Source organism: Pocillopora damicornis, chromosome 11, assembly GCF_964200805.1.
Source record: "Pocillopora damicornis chromosome 11, jaPocDami1.2, whole genome shotgun sequence".
NCBI classification, from domain to species: Eukaryota; Metazoa; Cnidaria; class Anthozoa; order Scleractinia; family Pocilloporidae; genus Pocillopora; species Pocillopora damicornis.
In genome coordinates, this window is record NC_142680.1 from 6,203,458 (window position 1) to 6,229,527 (window position 26,070).

At 39.6% G+C, this 26,070-nt stretch overlaps 6 protein-coding genes and 1 pseudogene across 6 annotated transcripts in view; 2 read left to right on the top strand and 5 right to left on the bottom strand.

The window, feature by feature from the left end:
- LOC113683725 (intraflagellar transport protein 74 homolog) overlaps positions 1-26,070 on the top strand; it is a 118,970-nt gene that overhangs the window by 28,626 nt on the left and 64,274 nt on the right. The window lies entirely within an intron of this gene.
- LOC113683720 (kelch-like protein 25) lies at positions 1,579-4,050 on the bottom strand. Its single transcript, XM_089186752.1, has one exon. It carries the CDS (start codon positions 3,826-3,828, stop codon positions 1,891-1,893), a length of 1,938 nt encoding a protein of 645 aa, XP_089042878.1. The 5' UTR covers positions 3,829-4,050; the 3' UTR covers positions 1,579-1,890.
- Positions 4,756-7,230, bottom strand: LOC113683723 (kelch-like protein 24). Its single transcript, XM_027200992.2, has one exon. It carries the CDS (start codon positions 7,093-7,095, stop codon positions 5,389-5,391), a length of 1,707 nt encoding a protein of 568 aa, XP_027056793.2. The 5' UTR covers positions 7,096-7,230; the 3' UTR covers positions 4,756-5,388.
- On the bottom strand, positions 8,582-11,857 carry LOC149037173 (kelch-like protein 2). Its single transcript, XM_089186768.1, has one exon. It carries the CDS (start codon positions 11,697-11,699, stop codon positions 10,059-10,061), a length of 1,641 nt encoding a protein of 546 aa, XP_089042894.1. The 5' UTR covers positions 11,700-11,857; the 3' UTR covers positions 8,582-10,058.
- Positions 13,422-16,407, bottom strand: LOC113683722 (kelch-like protein 7). Its single transcript, XM_089186762.1, has one exon. The coding sequence runs from the start codon at positions 16,317-16,319 to the stop codon at positions 14,595-14,597; it is 1,725 nt and encodes a 574-aa protein (XP_089042888.1). The 5' UTR covers positions 16,320-16,407; the 3' UTR covers positions 13,422-14,594.
- Positions 17,012-20,138, bottom strand: LOC113683719 (kelch-like protein 7). The gene has a single exon (XM_027200988.2). It carries the CDS (start codon positions 20,072-20,074, stop codon positions 18,368-18,370), a length of 1,707 nt encoding a protein of 568 aa, XP_027056789.2. The 5' UTR covers positions 20,075-20,138; the 3' UTR covers positions 17,012-18,367.
- LOC149037174 (uncharacterized) lies at positions 23,659-25,712 on the top strand (annotated as a pseudogene).

The following is a 26,070-nucleotide window of genomic DNA, read 5'->3' on the forward strand; positions in this document are numbered from 1 at the left end:
CCTCGGTCTTGAAAATGCTGCCCTCGGCCTACGGCCTCGGGCAGTATTTTCAAGACCTCGGTCACAGTTTTTCACCATACGGACCTCCCAGCCGGCAAATAACATATATTTATCCAAATAAAATGAAAACAAAATATTTTAGAGGGTGAACTCGTCAGGTGCTACAAAATTCACACTGTAATCTTTAAACTTTAACACCTATGGATAACTCAAGTGTGGGGTCATATTATGGAAGTTAGTCTGAAAGCAGTCAAAAGGAATTTTTTTGGTAAAGTGCATTTATTTAACCTAAATACTAAAATGTTTTACTATTAGGGATGCCCTCAAAATTTGAGAAATAGGTGACTTTTTGACTTAAATGACCTGTACTGCGACATTTCCTTGACTTAACTCAGTTATTGCTACAAAAAGCGTGGAGAGCGACTATCGGCCTCTGAAGTAAAATGTGTCTGAACAATTAACTGGAGGACATCAACAAACTTCTGATCCAGTCTCTTGGAAAATAACCTCTAACCTCTCACCCTCATATTTATTCTAAATCGAAAGTAACGTCGTGTCTTTTGGTTTTGCTTTTTTTTATCTTTCTTAATGGTATCAAAAACCATATACTGTGTCCTTTAGTGGATCAGAGTACAGATTCGGGTCACTCTAAGCTATCAGGAGCAACCAACGAGGTTCTCCGTCCTGAGTTTCCCCGCGCTTGACGGTGCGAGTGGATTTTTTTCCCGCGCTTGGCAACGCGGCTGGATTGTTTTCCCGTGCGAGATGCACTTAACCCGTTTGGTCTGGACGGTGGTTTGTTTAGCCTGACAACGAATCATGGATTCCTTTCTTCTTATTTACAGACAAATGTTAGTTTGTTTATTCCCTTATTCAACTACCCGCGAAAAAATTACATTACAATTTAGGAAGGAATGATCTAATCCGTGGGTGGTTTTGTTCGAATGAGTTCTTATATTGCAACCTGTGCATACAATTTTTGATTGAAAAAAAACTAGCAGACCCATTCTCCTTCGCATCTGGTTCTCAGGATGTCACGCAAAGCAACTTAAATCAAACCAAATGATTACTAAACTAATTGAGGCAAGTCAGAGAGGATAATTTTTGTTAGCATTTTTTGTCAAAGGTCGGATGGGTCCGCATAAGGGGATGTGGTGACAGTAAGTAAGAGCTTCGACAACTGCTCGACGCCCTACCCTTGAAAGTAACACCCTTTGTTTTCATTGTGGAACAGCTTACTCACTAATTACTGTCTTATAACACAAAAATCGTCTAAGGCTTATTAATTAATCGTAAACAATTATCATTTCTCTTGCATTTACTCGTTATAAAACGAAAATACGCGTCGTCCTTCAAATGAATGTGTCTTGTCTATACAATATAAATAATTTACAGAAAACTGTATGTTTTTTTAAAGAAATCTCTTGAGTTAATGAGGACTTAAAGATCGAAAATGACATCGCCGAGTCTCCAAACTATAAAAAGCATAAAAGGTCATTGGAATCTGAAGTTTCATGGTGATATGGAACAATCAAGAAGAAAATTATAACTATGAGCAACAATGAAATTGAACTTGTAGCGGCTTTCTGCATTGCGCATCCTCCTTTACATTTATTGAAGAATCTTGTTATTAGTAAATCTGTGTGCTACTTATACAAGACTATATTTTTTTAACATGCAAGATTATGTTTTACTGTCGAACAACTGTAGTGAAATCACACACGGGATATCACATGACCATGACGTGTAAGATGTCGTATTGTTTTGTCTCTTGTTTACTGACTACGAAACAGTTTGAACATTTCTTAACTTTGAACACTCGCAAGAAAAACTTTTAACTGTCTCCTTGAAGCAAATTAAAGGGGATTGTATCGAAGCTAACTAAGTCAGTCAGTCATCATCATCAGACAACTCAAATACAGGAACAGGAGCCGCGGCAGGCTGGTTTGACTGAATGCTGCCAAAGTTGAAGGTGCTAATGCCCGTGGGGGCGCTAAGGCCCAAGGGGGTGCCAAAGTTGAAGCCAGCGGTAGGGGCTGAGGTGAAATTTTTCAAGGCGCCGTAGCGAGATGACGTGGTGCCCGGCTCCCCAAATAAAGAGCCGATGGGCTTTTCCTTGATAGAGTCAGATTTTGCAAGTACTCCTTTAGAGAGCTTCATTACACATCCAGTGAATGTGTCCTTATTTTCAGTTGAGTACCTTTCGACTGGTATGGATATCTTCTCAATCCACTTGTCTTCTGTAGAGTCGTAACATTCAACTGATAGTAATCTATCCCTATTATTCTTGGTGCCACCCAGTACATAGCATATTCCACTCAGACATACCATGCTGCCATACACACGCCAAGTGTTTAAGCTTCCAATGAAGTGCCATTCGTTGGTAGAGACATTGTACATCTCGCATTTTTTTGTCACCTTGTTCTTTTCGTTTAAGCCTCCAGCGACAAAAATCTTTCCTTCACTTGCCACTCCAAAGGCACCACCTCTTCCTTGTTGCATATCAGCGATTTCCTCCCAATGGGTTTCCGCAATGTTGAATCTCTCAGCTTTAGAGACATAACTAGCATTGCCAGGGGTCGATCCACCTAAAAGATACAGATAACTGCCACCTGCAATAACGCAACAACTGTTCCTGCAGCCTTGGGGAGATTCCACAACTGTTTGCCATGTACAAAGCTCCACATTGTATCTCTTGATAGTAGACTTTCCAACGGGTTTGTTAACTTCAATGGCGTACATATCCCCTTTGACAACAGTCACAATGGCGCTATCTGCTGATAAGTCTCTCAGATCGGACTTTGACCAGCCATTGAACACGGGATCATACTTCTCTGCCTTGCTGAATTCCTTAAATGTGTACAGCTGATCACGAAATGCTAGCATTTGTGTTTTCTGATTTCTCTCGGTTGACCCATCTGACAGCCGCTTCCACTGGTTTTCTTCAGGAAGATAACAAAAAGTGAACTTGCCACCACATGCTAAAATCACACGTGTTTCCAGACCTTTCCTTGGTGACTGTGGGAGATCATCTTCACTCGCAAAAGTAGCCATCTTTACAGTAGCATCCATGACCAGCTTCACACAAGCGAAATTCTCACGAACTAGTTCGTTTGTCACGACATCCTCCAAACAGTCACGCGAAAGGAAATCCAGCCGGACGTGACGAAACAACTCTTCAAATGCTGCTTTTCGCTCGCTCTTGCTGTGTTCAACCCATTTAAGTATAATCTTGTAGACGTCGGCTTCCGCTTCCACAGCAATCTCGTCGCTTGAAATCCACGCCGCCACCTCTTTAGCTTCCAAGCTCAAAAACTCATCCATTTCTCCTACGGATGCGAAATTTTCGTGGACGAATTTCCTGCTGTTGCGGATTAACTCGATACAGTCGTATTTCTCAGCTAAATAAAAGGTCGAGATGCAATTTGTATTAGACATTTCTCCTTGTAGAAATCGACCAGAAACAGTTTTCAAGCTCGGTATGATCAGATAGTTTCCTGCGGCGATCAGTTCCTTAGCATTCTCTTGAGTTACTTCCACAGTTCCAGTGTAGATGAATTCCAGAACATCTTCCATGACACATCCTGAGATCTCCTCAAATCGAATAATTCCCTCTCGATTCTCCTTCATTTCGCTCTTAAGAAGCTTGCAAAAGAACGGACTTGCGGCGGAAAGAACATTTCTGTGAGCTTTTAACTCTCTGTTGTCGTTCGTCACCAAAGTAATGTCGCACAAGTAATCTTGTTTTCGCTGAATGTTGAGGCGTTTCATCAATTCCACACAGAAAGAAGTTTGCCCATCAGCTGACATTGGCTGTAAGTCTTCCATCTTTTACCGAATGCTATTATTATCGAGGAGAGACTTTCCAATATTTGTGGTGACGTGGAATACTAAGGAGAGATATCGAAAGCGGAAGTTGTCCAACTCGTTCCCAAGCCTCCTCTTTCAGACCACAAATTATCCGAGAGACTCTGGGGACGAGTAGAAAAACCAGCTTGTTGGTAACTTCTACAGTTGGATATAGTTTCAAGAGAGTAAAGGGGTAAGTTTCTAAAGAAACTGTGGTGCTGCGTCGGTGGGAGAGTATAGCAGGTAATTTAGTGTTACCAACTGGGTTGAAAACGTAAATTAGCCACCGTAAAGAGTAAAAAAGCTGACGTTTCGAGCGTTAGCCCTTCGTCAGAGCGATCGCTCAACCCAGTTGGTAACACTAAATTACCTGCTATAGTTTCAAGAGTGCAGTCAAGTTTTCTTTTTCACATTTTCTATCGCATCTTTCTCTGAACTTGTAAACACTCCTCACAACATTGCTGTCAACCTTTTTTTTTGTAATTTCGAATATCTCAAATTAAAAACATAGGCTAACCACATTGAATAAAAAGGAAAATCCTTCCTAATCTAAAAGCAATGTATCTTGAACGGAAAAATCTGAAAAATCTGTTACTTCGATATCTTGATGAAGGATTTCATTTTAGCCAAAATTATTTGGATAATTTTACAATTTGATGTAAAACACGATCCTAAAGTTCTTATTAAAAGTTCAACTTGTATAGGGTTTGTCAACCTCGCTTTGTTCTCCTATTGTTTTTCTTCAACTAAGTTAGTTGTGAAAGAAGGAAATTATCATGCAATAATGTAACCTCAAATAAGGTAGTCGGTTGTGCGCACCTCCCAAAATCTTCAAACCCCCCCCCCCCCCCATTCCCTTCCCCCCACTAAGCATTGAAAAAATTATTTAATTATTTTCCTTAAGGCTTTCTGGTTTGATGGATTTAGTTCTATTAATTTAAGACATGTTTTCCAAATTATACAGGCACTTAAAATCGTCGCGTCTTTGAGGTTGGAACTCCGAGCCGTTTCAGGATCTTCCTTTAGGTTGACAATGTTTTTCAGTTTTTATGAATAAAATAGCCATTTTACTCTTACTGTTATTCACTAATCTGCTTCCCGTTTCTCTTCTTCAAACCTGACTTCTTATTGGTTTCTGGATTTGAAGGAAATTCATTCAAATAGGACAAAGTCTAGAGGAAAACTTTTGCCGATTTTACTCTCTCAGGCCCTGGTACGCCCCTATGTCCATTCAAGCAATGCTACGGTTTGGACTTGAGAAGCTTTCAGTGTGAAAGGTGCCTAAAGACTTAGAATTCCAGTGCTGTAAACATGACTACACATGCTATCTCTAGTGAGACAGTTTAAAGTATAAGGTTTACAGCAAACGATAACTAGTGAGAAGGGACCATTGATTTAACTCAGCCTATCCTTTGGTGACCTTCTAAATTAAGGTAATAAAAAATGAAGGGCTGTGTCTGCTGTCTGCTGTGAACAACATGACTAATTCTAAAGCTGTAAAGTGTCAAAGAGACTACTGCTCAACAATCATAAGTTTGTCTAGTAATTACTAAAATTAGAAAGTCGGTTCAGTAATTCTTCAGAAAGCCTCAGAACACAGCCAGTGAATGAATTATTTTGTGGGTCGAGGTCGGGTATGGTTGTTTGGAGGAACCATTGGTCGTTTGCAGGGTGCAAAAATTCAACACTTAGTTCCTTTCGGTTTAAATTACTTTCTCCACCCAGTACGTACAGCTTTCCGTCCAGACAAACCATACTACCATAACAGCGTGGGACTTTCAAGTTTGCAACTAGTTGCCATTCGTTTGTTAACGTATTGTACATCTCACAAGTTTTTAATCTTCCTGTCATGTTTTCTCCTCCAGCTACAAAGATTTTTTCTCGAGAGGCAACGCCAAAAGCGCAGCTTCTTCCTTCCAGCATATCTGCAATTCTCTCCCATTTGTTTTTCAAAGTGTCAAATCTCTCAGCTATGGCAACGTAGTCACTTGATTGAGGAATGTTCCCACCAAACGCATACAGATGGTCGCCGGCTGCAATAACACAAGCATCCAGTCTACACTGTTCATGATATGAGTGAATTGTCTCCCATGCATACTGCGTTACATTGTACCTCTTCGTGGAAGTTTTCCTGCAAAAGTTGTCAACTTCAACAGCATAAATTTCTCCTTTAAGAACAGCCACCTTTGCAGAATTTGCGCTCAAGTTCAGCTCGGACCAAACGTCAAAAACAGGATCGTATATCCCTGAATTTTGATCATTGGTGAATGTGAACAACTGGCCACGAAATTTTATCATCCGAGTTGAACTTGCGTTTTGCTCCTTCAGACCATCTGGTAGGCGCTTCCAGAGGTCTTCTTCAGGAAGATAACAATAAGTGTACATGCCACCACGAGCTACAATGACACGTGTATAAAGACATATTCTTGGTGATTGCAGAATATCATCTTCATCAACAAAGGTAGCCATCCGTACGGTTGCATCCATGACCAATTTAACACAAGTGAAACTCTCACGCACCAGTTCGTTTGTCACGATATCCTCTAAACAGTAACGCGACAGAAAACTGAGTCGAACATGACGAAACAGTTCTTCAAATGCTGTTTTTCGCTCACTCTTTCTGTGGTTTACCCAGTCTAGTACGATTTTAAAAACATCAGCTTCCTCTTTGACTGTAATTTCGTCGGACGAAATCCACTTTTCGATCTCTTTAGCTTCCAACTGCAAAAATTCATCCAGTTTTGCCACGGTAACGATGTTGTCGTGAATATAAAGCTTGCTGTTGGTGATAAGCTCGTCACAATCATATTTCTCAGCGAAGTAAAAGGTTGAAATACAGTTCGCGTATGACATTTTTCGTTCCAAAACCCGCCCTGAAATAGTTTTCAAGCTCGGTATGATCAGATAATTTCCTGCGGCGATCAGTTCCTCGGCATTCTCTTGAGTCACCTCCACAGTTCCAGTGTAGATGAATTCCAAAACATCTTCCATAACGGATCCTGAAATCTCCTCAAACCGAACAATCCCTTCTCGATTCTCTTTCATGTTGCTCTGAAGAAGCTTGAAAAAGAACAGACTTGCGGCGGAAAGAACATTTCTGTGAGCCTTAAACTCTATGTCGTCGTTCGTCACCAAAGTAATGTCACATAAATAATCTTGTTTTCGCTGAATGTTGAGGCGCTTCATCAGTTCCACACAGATTGATGCTTGTTTAGCAACTAAAATAGGCTGGATATCTTCCATCATTTACTTTCCTTGAGTAGAATCCGCTTAAATGTAGCTGATAATGAAAAACACACGGAAAAGATAGAAAGCTGAAGTCTAAGTGTTCCCAGTTTTCCGTCTTACTTTCCGAGTCTCTTGGCCGTGGTTCGCTGGGGACGAGATAATAGCTATGGTCTATGGTCTCATACTTGGCCTCTATTTCCGAAAAAAGATTTCACGTAAAATGATACAGGCAAAGGTCGCCCAAAAAATTTCTGGCCCTGAAGAGTGCAGGATTTACAGATCGAAATACTGGCCCCTTTGGAAGACCATTGGTTCGTTGTATTCAAAAGTTTCTTATACCTTTGCTTACCAGTGACAATTCTTTCTTTGGAAAAATAAACTAATGCTCGAACTAATCCTAACTGTACAATAAAATCTGTCTAGGAGGCCAAAATATTTACTGCTCGTCCATATCATAGTGCATATTAACTAAAGTGTAATCGAAAGGTTAACTCTCACTTTTAAGTGTCAAGTGTTTTCTCTCTTGTCTGTTTTACATTCGGATTTTTGTGTTTAAGAAAAATTTAGTTTTTGTTCATTGATTTTTTTATAGTTTCCTTATTTCTCAGAATACCTGCTAAAAGCTGACAGATCTGACATTATGGAAAAGAAATGGGAAGAAATCACAGACATGCTTAGACATTTCCACCAGTTAATGGCAGTTAACTGCAAACTTGAATGTTTACAGCACACATGGTAAACATGCTTTGTCTTTATGGAACATTGTATGTGCTGGGTGGCTTTGACCAAACCAAGAAAAACCCAGAACATTCACTTGATTGTTATAAACAGGGCAAGCAAATTGTGAAGACAACCATACCAGTGAAGGAGGATGGGAAGAATGAACAGGCATTTAAAGGCTGTGTGCTAAGGTTCTCCAGAAGAGTATTGGATTATCTTGCTGATCCAGAAGAAGAGGATTTAGTTAGTTAATAACTGGGCATAAACTGTACTCAAATGAAAGAAAGTAACCTCAAGAAAATGCACTGAAGAAACAATATGTGACAGTAATAGAATCCCCTGGATCAAAGATAGATAAGGTTACCCGTAGATAGAACAATGACCAAACTTTCCCATCAACTTGAGTCAAGATGGAAAATGATTGAATTTTCCCTGCAGAATGTTGCTATGCCAAGAGAACAACAAGACTTGGCCTTTTTTTCTCTCATAGAGACCAAATCCTTGATAAGTTAAAAAATATTTTTCTTTCCTAAAACTAAATGTTTTAAGTTTTGTTTTAATGTTAATTTTTTTGTTTCTGTTTTTTTAAGTAGCCAGTGTTTTGGAAATATTTGTACTAGCATCACTCATCTTGACACATCTGAGAACTTCTAGAAAGAGGAAATGAAGTTTGTAATTTAAAAATGCTAATTATAAACAATAGAAATAGTGCTCACTATTGGCATGTTTTACTTTAGCACAATTTTGTAGAGTTTTCTTTTCACAAATGTTAATTAGGTTTTGCTCAATCAAAAAAAGTCAGTTTATTTGATCCAGGATTAGAGTCCCATCTGACTTACTTTTTGCTAAACCCTTTAACTCCCAGAAGTTATTAACATGTAATTTCTCCTTGTAATATCCACACAATATCTAGCAAATTGGTAATAGGAATAATTAAACTTATCAGGCTGAAGTTGTTCTTTTGATCTAACACCAAATTCTCATAACCAATATACAAGGAAATTTGTAGTAACTAGAGGATAGACTGAACAATCAGACCTTGGGAGTTTAAGGGTTAAATTAAGCAAGCCCACTTGAATTAAGCTTGTTATAGAAACATCCTTAAAATAAAAATACATTTTAGCCATTATTGAATACAGGATACCTGTCACCTGTCACTCATGAACCCAGTAAATAGCCCAATCCTCTCACAAATTATCATTTCATTTGCCCCCCCCCCCCCTTCCTCCCAACCCAATGAAAAATTTCAGAAGTAAAGACACATGGCATCTCAAATAGGCTGTGGGATTGGTTATACTATGAGTTAGCTGTTTATTTGGACTGGTAGCATTTCAGTATAAAATATACATGCACTTATATTTGAAAGCCTGTAAAAGCTTCCGTTTTATAATTGTATACTGCATTTTTTTAGGGGAGTGTTTATGGAGAGAGCTTTCAGTCTGTACATTTCATCTTATAATCCAAGTGGTCAAAACACAACATTTTTCTCGTTATATTTACTTAACATTCAGTGGCCTGGGTCACCAACTACTTTTATGTAGCTCAGCTGATAGAATATAATCTGACAGTGAAATTGTAACTGGGTGGGGCTCAAGCCCTCACAACTAGCTCTTCTCTGTTTTGTGCTTAGAACAATTTTCTTATATGTCATTCTTTAAATAAATGACTATTTTCTTACATGCATTGAAGTAATTTTACAAAGTTAACCCTTTGATCCCCAAGAATGATTAGCATCTAATATCTCCTTACAATGTCACCCTTGAATCATACATTATCCAGCTAAATATAATGAGGATACTCAAACTTATCAGGTAAAAGTTGCTATCTTGATGTAACAGCAAATTCCTGTAACTAATTTACAAGAAAATGTGTAGCAGCAAGCAGGGAGAATTGACAATCAGATCTTGGGAGTTAAAGGTTTAATCCCCCAAAATCCCTCTGTTGGCCCGAGTAATAATTAATTATTGGTCCCTGATTGAATATAAACGCAAGCAAAAGGGCATAGGGTACAAAGATTAGGATGACAGGAGGATCCTAGTTCTAATTTAGAAGAAAAACAACTCACACTTGTTTTCCCTCCCAGAGAGAGTTTTAAGTATAAGGTTCAAAGTAAACGGTGACTTATAAGAGGGGACCTTTGATTTAACCCAGCCTTTCCTTGGGCGAGCTTCTAAATTAAGGTAATAAAAAAAATGGCTGTGCCAACTGTCTGCTATGAACAACATGACTAATTCTTATAAAGCTGTAAAGTGTCAGAGAGACTACTGCTCAACAATCATAAGTTTGTCTAGTAATTCTCTTGAAAGCTTCAGAACAGAGCCAGTGAATATGTCGTTATTTTCTGGGTCAATGTTTGTCACTGGTATGGTTGTTTCCTGGATCCATTGGTCATTTGCAGGGTCAAAACATTCAACACTTAGTTCACTTCGGGTGCCACCCAGTACGTACAGTTTTCCGTTCAGACAAACCACACTACCATGACAGCGTGGGACTTTCAAGTTTGCAACAAGGTGCCATTCGTTTGTTAACGTATTGTACATCTCACAAGTTTTTAATCTTCCTGTCATGTTTTCTCCTCCAGCTACGAAGATTTTTTCTCGAGAGGCCACGCCAAAAGCGTAGCTTCTTCCTTCCAACATATCTGCAATTCTCTCCCACTTGTTTTCCACAGTGTCAAATCTCTCAGCTATGGCAACGTACTCACTTGAGCGTGGAATGTTCCCACCAAACGCATACAGATGGCTGCCGGCTGCAATAACGCAAGCATCCCATCTACACAGTTCATGATGTGGGTGAATTGTCTCCCACGCATACCGCTTTACGTTGTATCTCTCTGTGACAGTTCTCGTACAATAGTAGTCAACACGAACAGCATAAATTTCTCCTTTAAGAACGGCAAACTTTGCACGATCTTTTCTCAAGTTAAGCTCAGACCAAATGTTAAAAATAGGATCGTATCTCTCTGAAATTTGATCTTCGGTAAAAGTGAGCAACTGGTTACGAAATTTTATCATCCGATTGTTCCAGTCGTTTTCGTCCTTCAGACCATCTGGTAGGCGCCTCCACAGGTCTTCTCTAGGAATATAACAAAAAGTGTACTTGCCACCACGAACTACAATGGCACGGGTATCGAGACATCTTCTTGGTGATTGCAGAAAATCATCTTCATTAACAAAGCTAGACATCTGTGCGGTTGCATCCATCACCAGCTTAACACAAGCGAAATTCTCACGCACCAGTTCGTTTGTCACGACATCCTTCAGAGAGTCACGCGACAGAAAACCGAGTCGAACATGACCAAACAGTTCTTCAAATGCTGTTTTTCGCTCACTCCTTCTGTGGTTTATCCAGTCTAATATGATTCTAAAAACATCAGCTTCCTCCTTGACTGTAATCTCGTCGGACGAAATCCACTTCTCGATCTCTTTAGCTTCCAAGTGCAAAAATTCATCTAGTTTTGCCACGGAAACGATGTTTTCATGAATAAAACGCCTGCTGTTGGTGATAAGATCGTCACACTCATATTTCTCAGCGAGGTAAAAGGTCGAAATACAGTTTATGGATGACATTTCTCGTTCCAAAAACCGCCCTGAAATAGTTTTCAAGCTCGGCATGATCATATAATTTCCTGCAGCGATCAGTTCCTCGGCATTCTCTTGAGTCACATCCACAGTTCCAGTGTAGATGAATTCCAAAACATCTTTCAGAACAGATCCTAAAATCTCCTCGAGGCGAACGATCCCTTTTCGATTCTCTTTCATGTTACTCCGAAGAAGTTTGTCAAAGAACGGACTTGCGGTGGAAAGCACATTTCTATGAGCCTTAAATTCTATGTTGTCTCTCGAAACCAAAGTGATGTCGGACAAATAATCTTGTTTTCGCTGAATGTTGAGGCGCTTCATCAGTTCCACACAGAAAGGCTCCTGTCAAGCGGCTAAGATAGCCTGTACATATCTTCCATTTTTTACAGAATTTCCTTGTTTCTGTGGGTAGTTTCTGCTCAAACTTTTCTGATATTGTGGATTACTCAGCGAAAATATCCAAAGCGAGTAAAGCTGGTTCCCAGTTTTCCCTACGCTCGTTCGATTTTCTTTTTCCGAGTTTGATGGAAGACTTTGAGGACGATTAGCCAAAACAACCCCAAGGTGACCCGAAAGGGCTGTGGGCATAATCTTGGGATACAGGGGGGAAGACAGAACCTGAACTATTTTGAGAAAATATCCTTAAGGCATATTTGCAGGAAGAAATATATAAAAAGATATATAAATTTTAATTGTTCAAAGGTACAGAGGGCACAAAGATGAAGAATAAAGGATAACCTCGGCTCAAATCCAGCACAACTATTGAGTTATGAACGGTAATCTTCCTTCCCGGGGAATTTTGTGTAAATTTTGCTTCTATTTGCGTTGCAAATCTATACAAAAATAGAGCTTCAAACAAAATAACAGTAAAAGAACAGCATGTCTACGATTTCCCTGGGATTTCCTTTCTCACGACATCCTCCAAACGGTCACGCAACAAAAAACCCGGTCGAACGTCACCAAAAAATTCATCAAATCCTGATCCTGCCTTTCGCTCACTCCTACTATGGTTTACCCTGCTTGATATGATTTTAAAGACTTCAGCTTCCCCTTTGAATCTAATCTCGTCACTCGAAATTTACCTCTCGACTTCTGTAGTTTCCAAGTGCAAAAATTCATCCAGTTTTGCAAGGTAAACTATGTTTTCGTTAATTTATAAAAAAAACTGTCGTTGTTATGTTGATAAGCTCGTCTCACTCATATTTCTCAGCGAGGTAAAAGGTTGAAATAAAGCTTAAGTTCGACATTTCTCGTTCCAAAACCGCCCTAAAGCCGAGCTGTTTTCAAACTTGGTATGATCAGATATTTTTCAGCGGCGATTAGCTCCTTGGCATTCCCCGGAGTTACTTTGACAGTTCCAGTGTGTAGATGAATTCCAAAACATCTTCCCTAGCATTATCCTAAAATCTCCTCAAATCGAATATTTCCTTTTCTATTTCCTTTCATGTCGCTCTGAAAAAGCCTGCAAAAGAACGGACTTGCGGCAAAAAGAACATTTTCGGTGAGCCTTTAACTCTTAATTAGCTGTTATCTTTGGACAAATAATCTTGTTGTTGCTGAATGTTGAGTCGTTTCATCATTTCCACACAGAAAGTAGGTTATTCAACGGCTGAGATTGACTGTAAGTCTTCCATCTTCTGCAGAATATCTTTGTTTCCGGGGACAGATCCCTCCAAATACCTTTTAGTGGTGTGGAATACTTTAAGAAAGTTGTCAGAATGGGAAGTTCTCTACCTCGTTCCCACCCTATCCAGCCCCAAAATCCCTCAAGAGAAGAGTATAAGACTGAAGGGAAATAAGTTATATATTGGGGAGAGTTCTAAGGAAGAAAGGCTAGGTGATTCTAAAAAGTCTTGGCATGCTATTATACTTTTGAATTGTTTCTATAACTCTCATTTATCATCCCAGCCCCCCCCCCTCCTTTGTATAAATGTTGCCATGGTGCTGCATGTTGTTGGTATTAAACAATTGTAATTACCAAGCAACATTGTTTGGAGGGTGGGGGAGAGGGGAGACTTTCAAGTAAAGTTATTGGAGAGAAAGTAACATGATTTCTATTTATTATGTTTACAATCTACTTTTGTCACCCATTGTAGCTATGTATGTGTCAACAGTTAACATAATACATACATCTCTCATTCCCTCGAGATGCTTGCTCTCAAGTAACATTTCAACCATTACATGTCTACTCTTCTTTGCCAGTGGTGCTATAGAGCCCACAAGAAACTTAAAGTTGGTATTCAACAGGCACCTAAAGCAACTCTGAGTGTTCTCATCAATTGGAGAGAAATCTTTTGTTATTGTGCTTAGTAATTTTGCTTAAACTTAATACCTTTAACAATGATTGCCACCAATCAATTCTATAAAATTAGGCAACAACTGAATAAGTAGATAATTACATATATAAATGGTTAAACATGTTATGCAAAAGTTGTGTACCTAATACCCTAAAGTTCTCTGTGCATGCAAAAAAGGCTCATGGAAGTAAACTTTGTTGGTACTGAAACATTAAAAAAAAATTGCAGACAAATAGCAAGTATTCAAAAATTTAATAGTCAATCCTAGTTGTGGGGCTGAGCTAAGTGCTATTTTGTATATCTGCCTTTAAAAAGTCCATTTTACAGTCCATTTTGTTCACTCCATTGCTATATACCAGTGTCACCCTGGCTATTGACCCTTTCACTTCCACAAGTGACCAAGAAAGAATTTCTCCCAACATAATCATTACAATATCAAGCAGAAGTGTGATGAGAATAATGAAAATTACTATTTAGGGGATTATTAGTTGATCCAGTATCAAACTCTCCAAAATAACAACATAAAAATTATATGCAGACAGTAAGGTGAATTACTAATGAGATCTTGGGAGTGAAAGGGTAAAGGCAGACAATTTGTTGAGACTAAAACTCTTCTGTGTTTTATCTTCAATACTCCTCTGTTACCAATTTACCATCTCTATCATGACAAATCATCCTCAAGAGCCTTCCTGTTGTCTTCAAAGACTTGGCAACAAAGCACACAACTGTAAGGTGGTCATTAAAAAATTTTAGGTATATTCTTCATTCAATCTTCACTCAAGGCAGTTCAAATTTTGGCTCATAAAAAGAGTTAAATGTCCTCAGCAAAAAGGTGGAAATCAAGTATACTAAACTAATTACACATATTATTAACAATAACCACAAATAATCTCTGCTTAATACATGTAAGAGTAATGAGTCACTCCTCAACAATACTGAGTCTATCCAGCATTCCTCTGGAAAGCTTCAGTACACACCCAATGAACGTGTCCTTATTTTTTTTCTCAATCGTCCTCACTGGTATGATTGTCCTCTGGATCCACTTTGCCTCTGTTGGATCAAAACATTCTACATTTAGTTCAGCTTTATCATGTTCATTCTTTCCACCCAGGACATACAATTTTTGATTGAGACAAACCATGCTACCATGTACACGAGGAGCATTCAAGCTCCCAACAAGTTGCCATTCATTTGCTGAAATATCGTACATCTCACAAGTTTGTAACAATGAATTTCTCTCTCTGTGCCTTCCACCAGCAACAAAGATTCTCTCTTTCATGGCCACTCCAAAAGCATCGCCTCTTTCTTCCTTCATGTCAGCAATTTCCTCCCATGTGTTTTTCACAGTGTCAAATCTCTCAGCTTTCGCAACATATCGACCTTCCGAATGCCGCCCACCAATCACATAGAGATGTCTGCCAGCTGCAACAACACAAGCATCCTGTCTAAAGCCACTGTGAGATGAGAGAACTGTTTCCCATGCACACAACTCAATGTTATATCTGATGACTTTGGTTTGCTCTTCACTTGTGTCAAGCTTCCCCACAGCATAGATATCTCCTCTAACGACAGCCATCTTGTAGTAATCATCGTCTACGAAGAGGTCCAACGAGGACCAACTGTTGACAACTGGATCATATCTGTTTACAAATTCAGCAGCAGAAAAAACATACAGCTGACCACGACATTGAACAACGGTGTCAGCTACGATGGGCAACTCGGTGCTGTCGGGCGTGTCGGCTAAAAGCTTCCACTCGTTCTTCTCAGGAAGATACCATAAGAAGTACTCTCCTCCCCAAGCCACAATGGCGCTTGTTTCGAACCCTATTCTCGGTGACTGAGTATGGCAAACTTCATCTGAAAAGGTGGCCCTTTTCAACGCATCCAGGGCCGTCTTTAAACAAACAAAGTTTTCTTGGACAAATTCGTTTGTCACGACATCAATTAAATAGTCACGCGATAAGAAGTCCAATCGAACGTGACGAAACAACTTCTCCAAAGCTCCTTTCCGCTCACTTTCATTTTGTTCAATCCACTTTAAAATGATTTTAAAAACATCTGCTTCCACTTCGACCGAAATGTCATCACTTGATAGCCAACGTTCCGTTTCCATAACATCCAAGCGTAAGAATTCATGCATTGTCGCTACGGACGAGAAGTTTGAACGGATGAATTTCTGACTATTGTCAATAAGCTCGCCACAATCATATTTCTCGGCAAAATAAAAGGTTGAAATGCAGTTGGACCTGGTCATTTCTCGTTCCAGAAATCGGCCTGAAATTTTCTTCAAGCTCGGCATTATCAAGTAGTTACCAGCGGCGATCAATTCCTTGGCATTCTCAGAAGTTACTTCTACAGTTCCTGTGTAGATGAATTCCAATACATCTTCCATAATAGATCCTGAAATCTCCTCAAACCGAACAACCCCCTCTCGATTCTCCTTCATGTCACTATGAAGAAGTTTGCAAAAGAACGGACTTGCGGCGGAAAGGATATTTCTGTGAGCGTTTAACTTTCTGTCATCGTTCGTCAACAAAGCAAAATCGCACAAGTAATCTTGTTTTCGCTGCATGTTGAGGCGCTTCATTAATTCCACACAGAAAGAAGTTTCCTCAGTGGCTGACATTGGCTGTAAGTCTTCCATCTTCCACAGAATGTCCTTGTTTCTAAGAACAGATCCCTCCAAATATCTCTTAGTGATGAGCAACACTCGGGAAAGACACCGAGACCCCCTCGAGTTTCAGCCCCAGAATGCCTTAAGAGACGAGTATAAGAAGTTAACGTTTTGACAACAGAGATATTAGGGAGCTTAAGCAAACCACGACGACGACGGCAACGAGAACGTCATCCAACAAAAGGTTTAATGAGCAGAACAATGGCTATGCACGTGCGTTATAAATCTTTGTACATTTTTTTGCCATCCTCTGCAAAACAACAACGTGAAATGACCAAATTCTGCGTCCTGTACGGAACGTGGACGACGACGGCTAATATTTCGTATTTCCATTTGGAATTACACGCCGCCATTGCACATTTAGCTCGAGCACGATTTTAGAGCCATTAACGAACCGAACAGATCTAGACAACTGTGAATTTCGCTCATAAAATATAAATTAATTTTTTACTTGGCGTCGTACCCAGCGTCGTCGTCGTGGTTGCTTTAGCTCCCTATTAAGGAAGAAAAAACGACGTGAACACGCCCCATCTATCACAAGCTCGGCACAAAATATCTCTCGTTCGCTCTTTCAGTCTTCGTCAGGCAAGGCAAGGACTCAGGGAACAAGATTGACACTGATGTTACATGAATAGTCTACACTTCACGTCAATCAGAAGATGATTTGAATTATACTTGTCATACCAAAATGTACCTTCTCTTTTCTATGAATTTTTAGACAGGTGTAACCAACTTGGCTTCTCTTCCATGTTTACAAGCCATAAATAGCTAGATCACAACAAGAGAAAATGATGACAAAAATATTCCATTACCCTAGCAATTATTTCCATTCACCCTTTGACACCTAGAAAAGTTAACAACTAATTTCTCCTCACAATATCACCCCAAGTCAAATCATGAGAATAAAGGAAATGATCACCAACAAAAGAAGCTCTTGATAGATAAACAAATTCTCCTTGTCAGCACCTTAACGGACAGTATGGAGAATATACATACTAATGTAGGGGTGTGTAGGGCTAAGTACGTTATGTAATTGCTCTGTTCGATGTACGCCAGCTCGTCACCATAGTTTTTAAATCAATGATTTAGTTACATCCTTAATAGATTCAAAATGCAGAATGCTGATTAATAATAATAAAAAAAAATAACAAAAACTAAGACGACGAATGGACCCAAACCAGCTAAAAAACAGCGAAAAAATCAAACTAGAGAAAAAGATCAAGAAACTCAGTAACGGTTATAGTTTTGACTGTCACTGGCTGTATTTCAGCTAAAATATTTCGGCTAATTCTCTTACGTGAAAAGTTAAGCGACTTTTCGCGACGTAAAACTTCACTTCAAAAATCCAAAATTTCTTTATTCGTCTCTTTTGATTAATCAAATCGGCTATCATGACTAATTTGTTGGTCGAATATTTTCTCTATTCTCCGCAGACAGCTCCTAAACGATGGTCATTTTTGCATTTAAATTTAGGCAAGATTTTTTTCGCCGCTTTCTCGAGTCCAGTCCTCCTTCCTACCGAGAAGAAACGACTGCACGCATGAGCAGAAACCATGTTACTCACGCAGTTGAAGTAACTTTATGTCGCACATATAAATACACTTTTCATCAAAGCTCCTTTCATCCGATTTTCATCCTAATTGTAACACGAAAAGATCATGTCTTCAACAACGAGCTTCATCCGCTGCACCTAAGGTAGCAATTCCTTTTAATTTTCAGAAAAAAGACGCTTTAAAAGTTGGAAAGTCTGGATGTCATTGGTTAATCAAATCATTAAAAGCAAACTGAAACGTTGAATGAGTCTAGGAGTCCACGCGCCAATTTTTGCAGAAGGGCGACTGTGATTCAAACGTGGATCAGGAGAATACAAGTTTATGTTCTCTTGCGTGAATTTGTGAACTAGCGTGAGGCGTGATTTGCCTCCTGAGGTAAATCTCTCCTGAGGTCCCCTCTGCCAATGGCCAGTCTCTAAATAGTGTGCACTGTCAGCTTTTTAAAGTCGTAGAGTGACTGAGAGACTACACTTCTATTACACTTAGTTCGTCTAGGACTCCTTTAGAAAGCCTCAGTACACATCCGATAAACGAATTATGTGCTGCAGAGATGCTTTTCACTGGTATGGTTGTCTTCTGAATCCATTTGTCCTCAGCAGTGTCAAAGCATTCAACACTCAGTTCATTTACGTTGCTTTTCTTCAATCCACCCAGTACGTACAGCTTTCCATTCAGTTGTACCATACTTCCAAAATAACGAGAAACATTTAGGCATTGAAAAAGTTGCCATTTATTTGTTGATATATCATACATCTCGGAAGATTTTAAACTTTTTCCTCTGGATACCCCTCCAACGACGAAAATTTTCTCTCGAGTGGCCACCCCAGTATGGCCACCTCTTTCTTCCTGCATGCCAGCGATTTCTTCCCATTTCTTTTCCACGGTGTCGAATCTATTACATTCTGCGAAACATGTGTGTGGGGTTTTCCACCCTCCAATCATATAAAGGTGCCTACCAGCTGCAACAACACAACTATTTACTCTACAATCTTGATCAAACGAGAGATTAACTATCTCCCATCTACACAGCTCTACATTGTACTTTGTGATCGTAGTGCTCTGGTTAATGGTGTTTACTTGAACAGCGTAAATTTCTCCTTTAACGACAGCCACGTTAGACGAATCTACGCTCGATTTCAAGGCTGACCAATCGTTAAAAATAGGATCATATCTTTCTGAGCGTTCAAAATTGCCAAAGGTAAACAACTGATCACGGAATTTTATCATCTTAGATGTACTGGCCTCCAACTCCGCTGTACCATCTGGTAAACGCTTCCACTGGTCTTCTTCTGGAATATAACAAAAAGTGTACTTGCCACCACGTGCTACAATAACACGTGTTTCCAGCCCTTTTCTTGGTGACTGCGGGAGGTGATCTTCATCAGCAAAGGTAGCTATCTTCATGGCAGCATCCATGACCAGCTTCACACAAGCAAAATTCTCACGCACCAGTTCGTTTGTCACGACATCCTCCAAATAGTCACGCGACAGAAAACCGAGTCGAACATGACCAAACAGTTCTTCAAATGCTGTTTTTCGCACACTCTCTCTGTGGTTTACCCAGTCTAATATGATTTTAAAAACATCAGCTTCCTCTTTGACTGTAATGTCGTCCGACGAAATCCACTTCTCGATCTCTTTAGCTTCCAACTGCAAAAATTCATCCAGTTTTGCCACGGAAACGATGTTTTCGTGAATGAAACGCCTGCTGTTGGTGATAAGCTCGTCACACTCATATTTCTCAGCAAGGTAAAAGGTTGAAATACAGTTGGAGTTGGACATTTCTCGTTCCAAAAACCGCCCTGAAATAGTTTTCAAGCTCGGTACGATCAGATAATTTCCTGCGGCGATCAGTTCCTCGGCATTCTCTTGAGTCACCTCAACAGTTCCAGTGTAAATGAATTCCAAAACATCTTCCATAACGGATCCTGAAATTTCTTCAAAGCAAACAGTCCCTTCTCGATTCTCCTTCATGTCGCTCTGAAGAAGCTTGCAAAAGAACAGACTTGCGGCGGAAAGAACATTTCTGTGAGCCTTTAACTCTCTGTTGTCCTTAGACACCAAAGTAATGTCGCATAAATAATCTTGTTTTCGCTCAATGTTGAGGCGTTTCATCAGTTCCACACAGAATGATGCTTGTTCAGCAACTGAGATAGGCTGGATGTCCTCCATCACTTACTTTCCTTAAGAAAAATCCGCTTAAATGTAGCTGATAACGAAAACACATAAAAAAATGTCGAAAGCGGAAGTATAGCTGGTTCCCAGTTTTCCATCTTAATTTCCAGGTCCCTTAGCCGTGGAACTCTGGGGACGAGATAATAGCTATGGTAAGAAATGATGGTCTCATAGCTACGGGAAAATTTTTGAGAAAAAGAAGGAAAAAAGATTGAAAGAGTTTAAAAAATATCCAGACGGCATATTTGCAAAAAATATTACGTAAAAAGATAAAAGGTAAATGTCGACCAAACATTTTGCCTGCTCAGAAGAGTGTAAGAATTACAGATGGAAATTCTGCCCCATTGCTATTCAAAAGTTTCTTACATCTTCGCTTACCAGTGACAATTCTTTCTTTTGAAAAGTAAACTAATGCTCAAACTAATCATATACCTGAACAATCAAATCTGTTAAGGAGGGCAAAATCATTAAGGCTTGTTCATTTAAAGATTGCAATTTCCAATATTTCCTAAGTGCTCTAGTAATTTATTGGATTGTCATTATCATAGTGCATAAGTAAAATGTATTCGAAAGGTCAACTCTGACTTTTAAGTGTCGAGTGTTTTCTTCTTTTTCTGTTTTTACATTTGAAGAATAATAAAAGTGTTTTGTCGTTTTTTTCTTCGTTCATTGATTTTTTATAGTTTCCTTATTACTTAACTTCAGGTAACAACATTATTCGTAATCCTTTAACCTAGGGGTAACTGGCTTCTAATTTCTACTTTGAAAAGGGTGTCTTCTCCAAAGCAAATATAAAGGTCATGAGAATAAAGGAAACGATCACCAATCTAAGAAGCTCCAGATTTTCAAACAAATTCTCTTCGTTATTACCATAGTAAACGTTGAAGACGGTGTGGAGTGAATTGTTATTCTGGCATTTTATTTCGATGACCGTTTAGGCTCGTGTTCCTGTTTTCGACAAGCCCCTATGCCCCCTTGTGTAATACAAGGCTGATAGTGTCTTATCCAAGTAAGCAATCAATATTAAAAATAAAGAAGGTAAGTTTCTGCAGAAACTGTGGTGGTGCAAACAGAATAAAGTTTGTTCAGTTTCAGTAATAGCATGTAGATCCTCCATACCCTAAAGAATTCAAATGAAGATGAAAGCAACAAAGCGAACCCTCGAATAACGCTTGTGGCTTGTTTCCAGGCCTAACCGAATAGGTTCGAGAGAGCCTGGACCGCGTCTCCGTCTTTTCTTACTATTTTTCCTCTTTAATGATTTTGGTTCGATTTTTTTTTTCTTATTTGTGTTTTCCTCTTTCCATCCTCTTTCTATCAGATCCATATAAATTATCCTTTCACAGTGGTCTGTGAAAGACAGGCCATCAGGAGCATAATCTCCAGGACTGACGTTTACATCACCCCTTGATATGGATAATCACTGATCATCAAAAGTCGTTTCAGATCATGTCGTTGTTTGACGGTCCGTCAGAGGAATTAAAAAAGAGAGTTTACCCTGTCTTAAAACCAGAACAGACTGTCACCAAAGTCTTGCTTGGAGCTGGTTTGATGCCCCCTTTTAAACTATATACACATAAATTGAAACTGGCTATAAAAAGAGGAGATGATAACAGAGACTAATCAGTTTTAACATGACCAACTTCATTCTTAAATCCTCTGATTGAAAAGACTTCATGGGAAAAAGTATCTCAGGCGAATGAGTAAAGTGGGTAAGTTTCTAAAGAAGCTGTGTTGCCGCATCAGTGGGGGTGTTTCAAGATATTTTGGTTTTATTAATGGAGTTGATAATGTAAATTGGCCACAGTAAAGATCGGTTTTTAGAGCTGACATTTCAAGCATTAGCCCTTCATGAGAGTGCATGAACCCTTGGCTACTGATTGATCTTTATAGAACAGAAGTCAAAGCTAATTGAGGGTTCCATATACTTTTTATGTGAAACGTGACTCAGCAATTTTTTTTCCCGTGAATCGTGATTTGATTTTTTCTTTATTCGTGAATCGTGATTAAAGATAATAAGATCTTTTCATGTCCGCGTGAACTAATTTTTTAATTTCAAACGTGACTCGGGAATGAAGAAGTAAATTAAAGGTGATCAATCAATCAATCAATCAAACTTTATTTAAATAGGGTGACACTTAAAAGTTAAAAACTAATGAACATATGGCCCTCTATAAACATTGGTAATTTTTTAAAAAAACCTATTATAATTAATAACCTAATTAATAATTTAATTAAAACCTAATTGAAAATCATAATGTACAAAAAATCAAGATCTAAAAAATTAAAGGTAAAACATTTTGCTCAATTCACGCGATCTAAAAATGAATAATCTAAAAAAGGAGTAAAAATTCTTATCCCTCAGCTGACTTGATTTAAAATGTTTTTACAAAGCATTATTCAAAGTATTTACAGATTGAGAAGCGCGTAGCTTAAGGGGGAGGTGATTCCAACATCTTGAGGTTGTTGCAGAAAACGTGCGGCCTCCCTCTTTCTCTCTAATGTATCTCCTTGGTAAAATGGTTAAGTTAGCACCTTGCGTATTTCTGCCGTGCTGGCTGTTGTTTAGTTCTAACTGTTCGTTTATTTAGGCAGGGCAAGTACCCATAATCCTCTTGTAGGCCATCAAGCATCTTTTGATGTCAGACTCGATGTTATATGGCACCCACCCCAAAATATTAAATAGATCCACAGTGCCATGGTATTGTTGGGCGTCAAGGATGATTCGAACACAGCATTTCTGCAGCTTAAATATCTTATTTATAATATCATGACTACAGCAGCTTGTCCATGTTACACTGAAATATAATATCAGTGGTTTAATTAAAGAATTATTACAAAGTATACGCTCTGTTCTTGGTAAGTAAGCCTTAATTCTGTTAAGTATGCCGATACGCCTTGAAGTCTTCTTACATAAAGACTCGATATGAACATCGAATCTGAGCTGTTCATCGAGGTCAAGGCGTAGCCAGAAGTCCTGGCTACGGCTTGGATAAGATATTCTGTAAAGTGGAAGCTCACTTCACAAACACTCCCCTAAATATATACTCATTTGGAAGAAGACTTTGCTCTCACGGTTGATTTTTTTTTCAATTTTGTCACCTTATATCTTAGGCACTGGGGGTGGGGGGGGGGGCTGTAGTTTACCGAAAAACATATTTCTCTCTGGAATATATGGAAGGAAACGGAGGAATTTGAATCATATACCCGTCTTACCCTTTTCTTTCACCTCCCATACGTATTTTAGTCTTGTCTCCAGCCTCATTTCAGAACACTCCACACCAACAGCAGCTAGGCTTGATTCGATTGTGCCAGCATAATTTTGAGCATAATTTGGCAAAACGAGCATGATTTTTAACTTTTTTCAAAGAAAAGCACTGCTGGCATAATCTGCTTTTTCACTTCAATGATGTGAACAATTTTCGTAATTTTGTATTGATTATACTTCTCTTGACTAAATTATGTTTCTGGAATGTTTGTCGCTAATAATGTATTGCGCCTACGATGGATTCACTGTAGTCGTTGTAACGTTTGTTGGTTTCAGGCCCTACTCGTACGACTCGCTAGCGAGTTGACTGAGATCCTAGATAAAAGATGGCGACCTCCTCTTCAAACGGATCCTCGTCGAACACCTCTAGTTCTTCAGGCAATGTCGTACAAAGAGCCTCAGTCTCTCGGGAGCATATTTTGAAACCGACTAAAGGAAAATATAGCGAAAGAGCTATATCAGATCCAAAAAAAAAAAGAGGCAAAACGATCGAATCAAACAATTTCCCGGGGAAAGTTTGTGTCTTCGAAACGGTTAACGGTCTTGTGACGCTTGCAAGGAGCTTCTATGCTCTAAAAAGAGCATACTTTAAAATCATGTTGCCTCCAGAAAGCACGACTCAAGCAAGCGAAGATGAAAAAAACCAAGAAGCGAGTTCAAACTACCACGGAGGCGCTTAGACAAGACAATACACAGAGCAAGGACTGCACGTTGCCAGTTGAGGAGAGCATACCGTTTACAGGTGGTAGAGGAGTTTCCCAAAGCTGGAATCCCTTTACAAAAGATAGACAAACTCCGACCATCCGACTCCGACCATCCGACTCCGACCATCCGACTCCGACCTTGAAAAGCAAGGCTATCGTCTTATTCATCCCTCTAACATGAAGGAGTACATTCCAATGATATACAAGCAAGAGATACAAAGGATTAAAGAGGAAATTCGTTGAGAACCATCTGATGGCAGTGGCGGGAAATTTACAAGGAATCTTTCCATTATCTTTGATGGAAGCACGAGACAGGGAGAGGCGATCGTGATCGTGGTCCGTTTTGTCAACGATGATTGGTGTATTGTGCGACGACTGATCAGAATTGATGTTTGTGCCAAATCAGTAAAGGGTGACGAGCTTGCCCAAATTCTCAAAGAATGTTTATCTGTTGACTACGGAGTGAGAGCAGACTCATTGATAGCGGTCATGAGAGACGGCGCCAGCGTAAACTAAGCAGCCTTAAATTGCATCCAGTTCACATTCCCTGCGAAATTCAATGTGGTTTGTTTTCCTCACACTCTGGATAATCTCGGCAATCACTTTGTTATCCCGAATTTAAGTGAATTTGGCAATCTGTGGATCCGCCTATTTGGGCATAGCCACAAAGCGAGGCTTATGTGGCAGGAACAGACCGGACTTAAATCGAAGAGTTACTCCGAGACTCGTCGGTGGTCGAAGCGGGAAGTCTACAAACAACTCATGGAGCAGTTTGGTGACTTACAAGAATTCGTGGCTAATGCTGAAAGAGAAAATATTGCTCCCCAAATTTCACGACAACTGGTCGACTTCCCGTATGATCCAGATAGAGTTCTGAACCATAAGCTTGAGCAGCCATCGTTAATGTGGGTGAACCACTCGTCAAAGCCACTTACGCTTTAGAGGGAGATGGCCCACTAGTCTTCTCGTGCTTCGAGAGATTACAAACGGTTGCGAATGCATGTCAGGTGCCACATTTCCGAAATGTCCACGCAGTAGCTGTCGTTATAACGGCTGGAGATCCCACAAAAAATGTTGCAGCACTGGAACAGGAAGCCAAAAGGAGTGTCGAGTCTGGAATTCAGTGGTTTTTGCGAAAATTCAATGCAGATTTGTGCAAAAAGCTGAGCGCATTCAAGGCTACTAGAATAATGTGCCCGGAAGCTATGCAATGGCTGCGACCTGCGCCAGCAACTGTACAAGGCCTACCATTATTTCCGTTTTTGGACGGTAACCATGTAATAAATGGCTTAATCACGGAACTGCCTAACTATGTTGCTGCGGCCCATAACTTCACAATGGCCTGCGAAGAAGACAAAGTGAACTGGTGGCGACAGCACTCAGATCGATCGCCACATTGGTCGTTTGGTCGTCATGAAGGTTATCCTTGTACAACCCTCATCTGCTGCTGCAGAAAGAATATTCCCAATAATTAACCCCTCTTTCAACGACTCGCAAGACCATGCTCTAGTAGATTATATTCAGGCTTGTGCTATGCTTCAGTACAATAAGCGCTGATAAGCGTATTACTCTGCATCCTTACTTTGACCTAAGAGGCTCGATCGATTGAAAAATGATGAGCAGTATATTTAACAGTTCTGAGGAACAAATGCAGGGGAAACGTGTAACGGCACATTGTTTGATAATTGGCTTATTAAAATGATGGGCTGCAGTCACCAGATAAGTAATTAGTTGCTGTTTGTTTTGTGTTTACTCCAGCGCTTTACCTTTATTTTGCTTAAAAATCAAGTAGCATAATTTTGATGCAAGGAGCATAATTTAGAGAAACGAGCGTGACTCGGGCATAAATTTCAGAAATTTTAAGTAGTGCTTGGAGCATAAGATGCCAGTTTTACGAGCACAATCGACTCAAGCCTAACAGCAGCCCATTACCCTCCTGACACCAATAATTTAGAAATATTTACATCACGCATTTCTCTTCCGTACTTACCGCTGTCAAATCAGACTGTCCGTATTCCGTC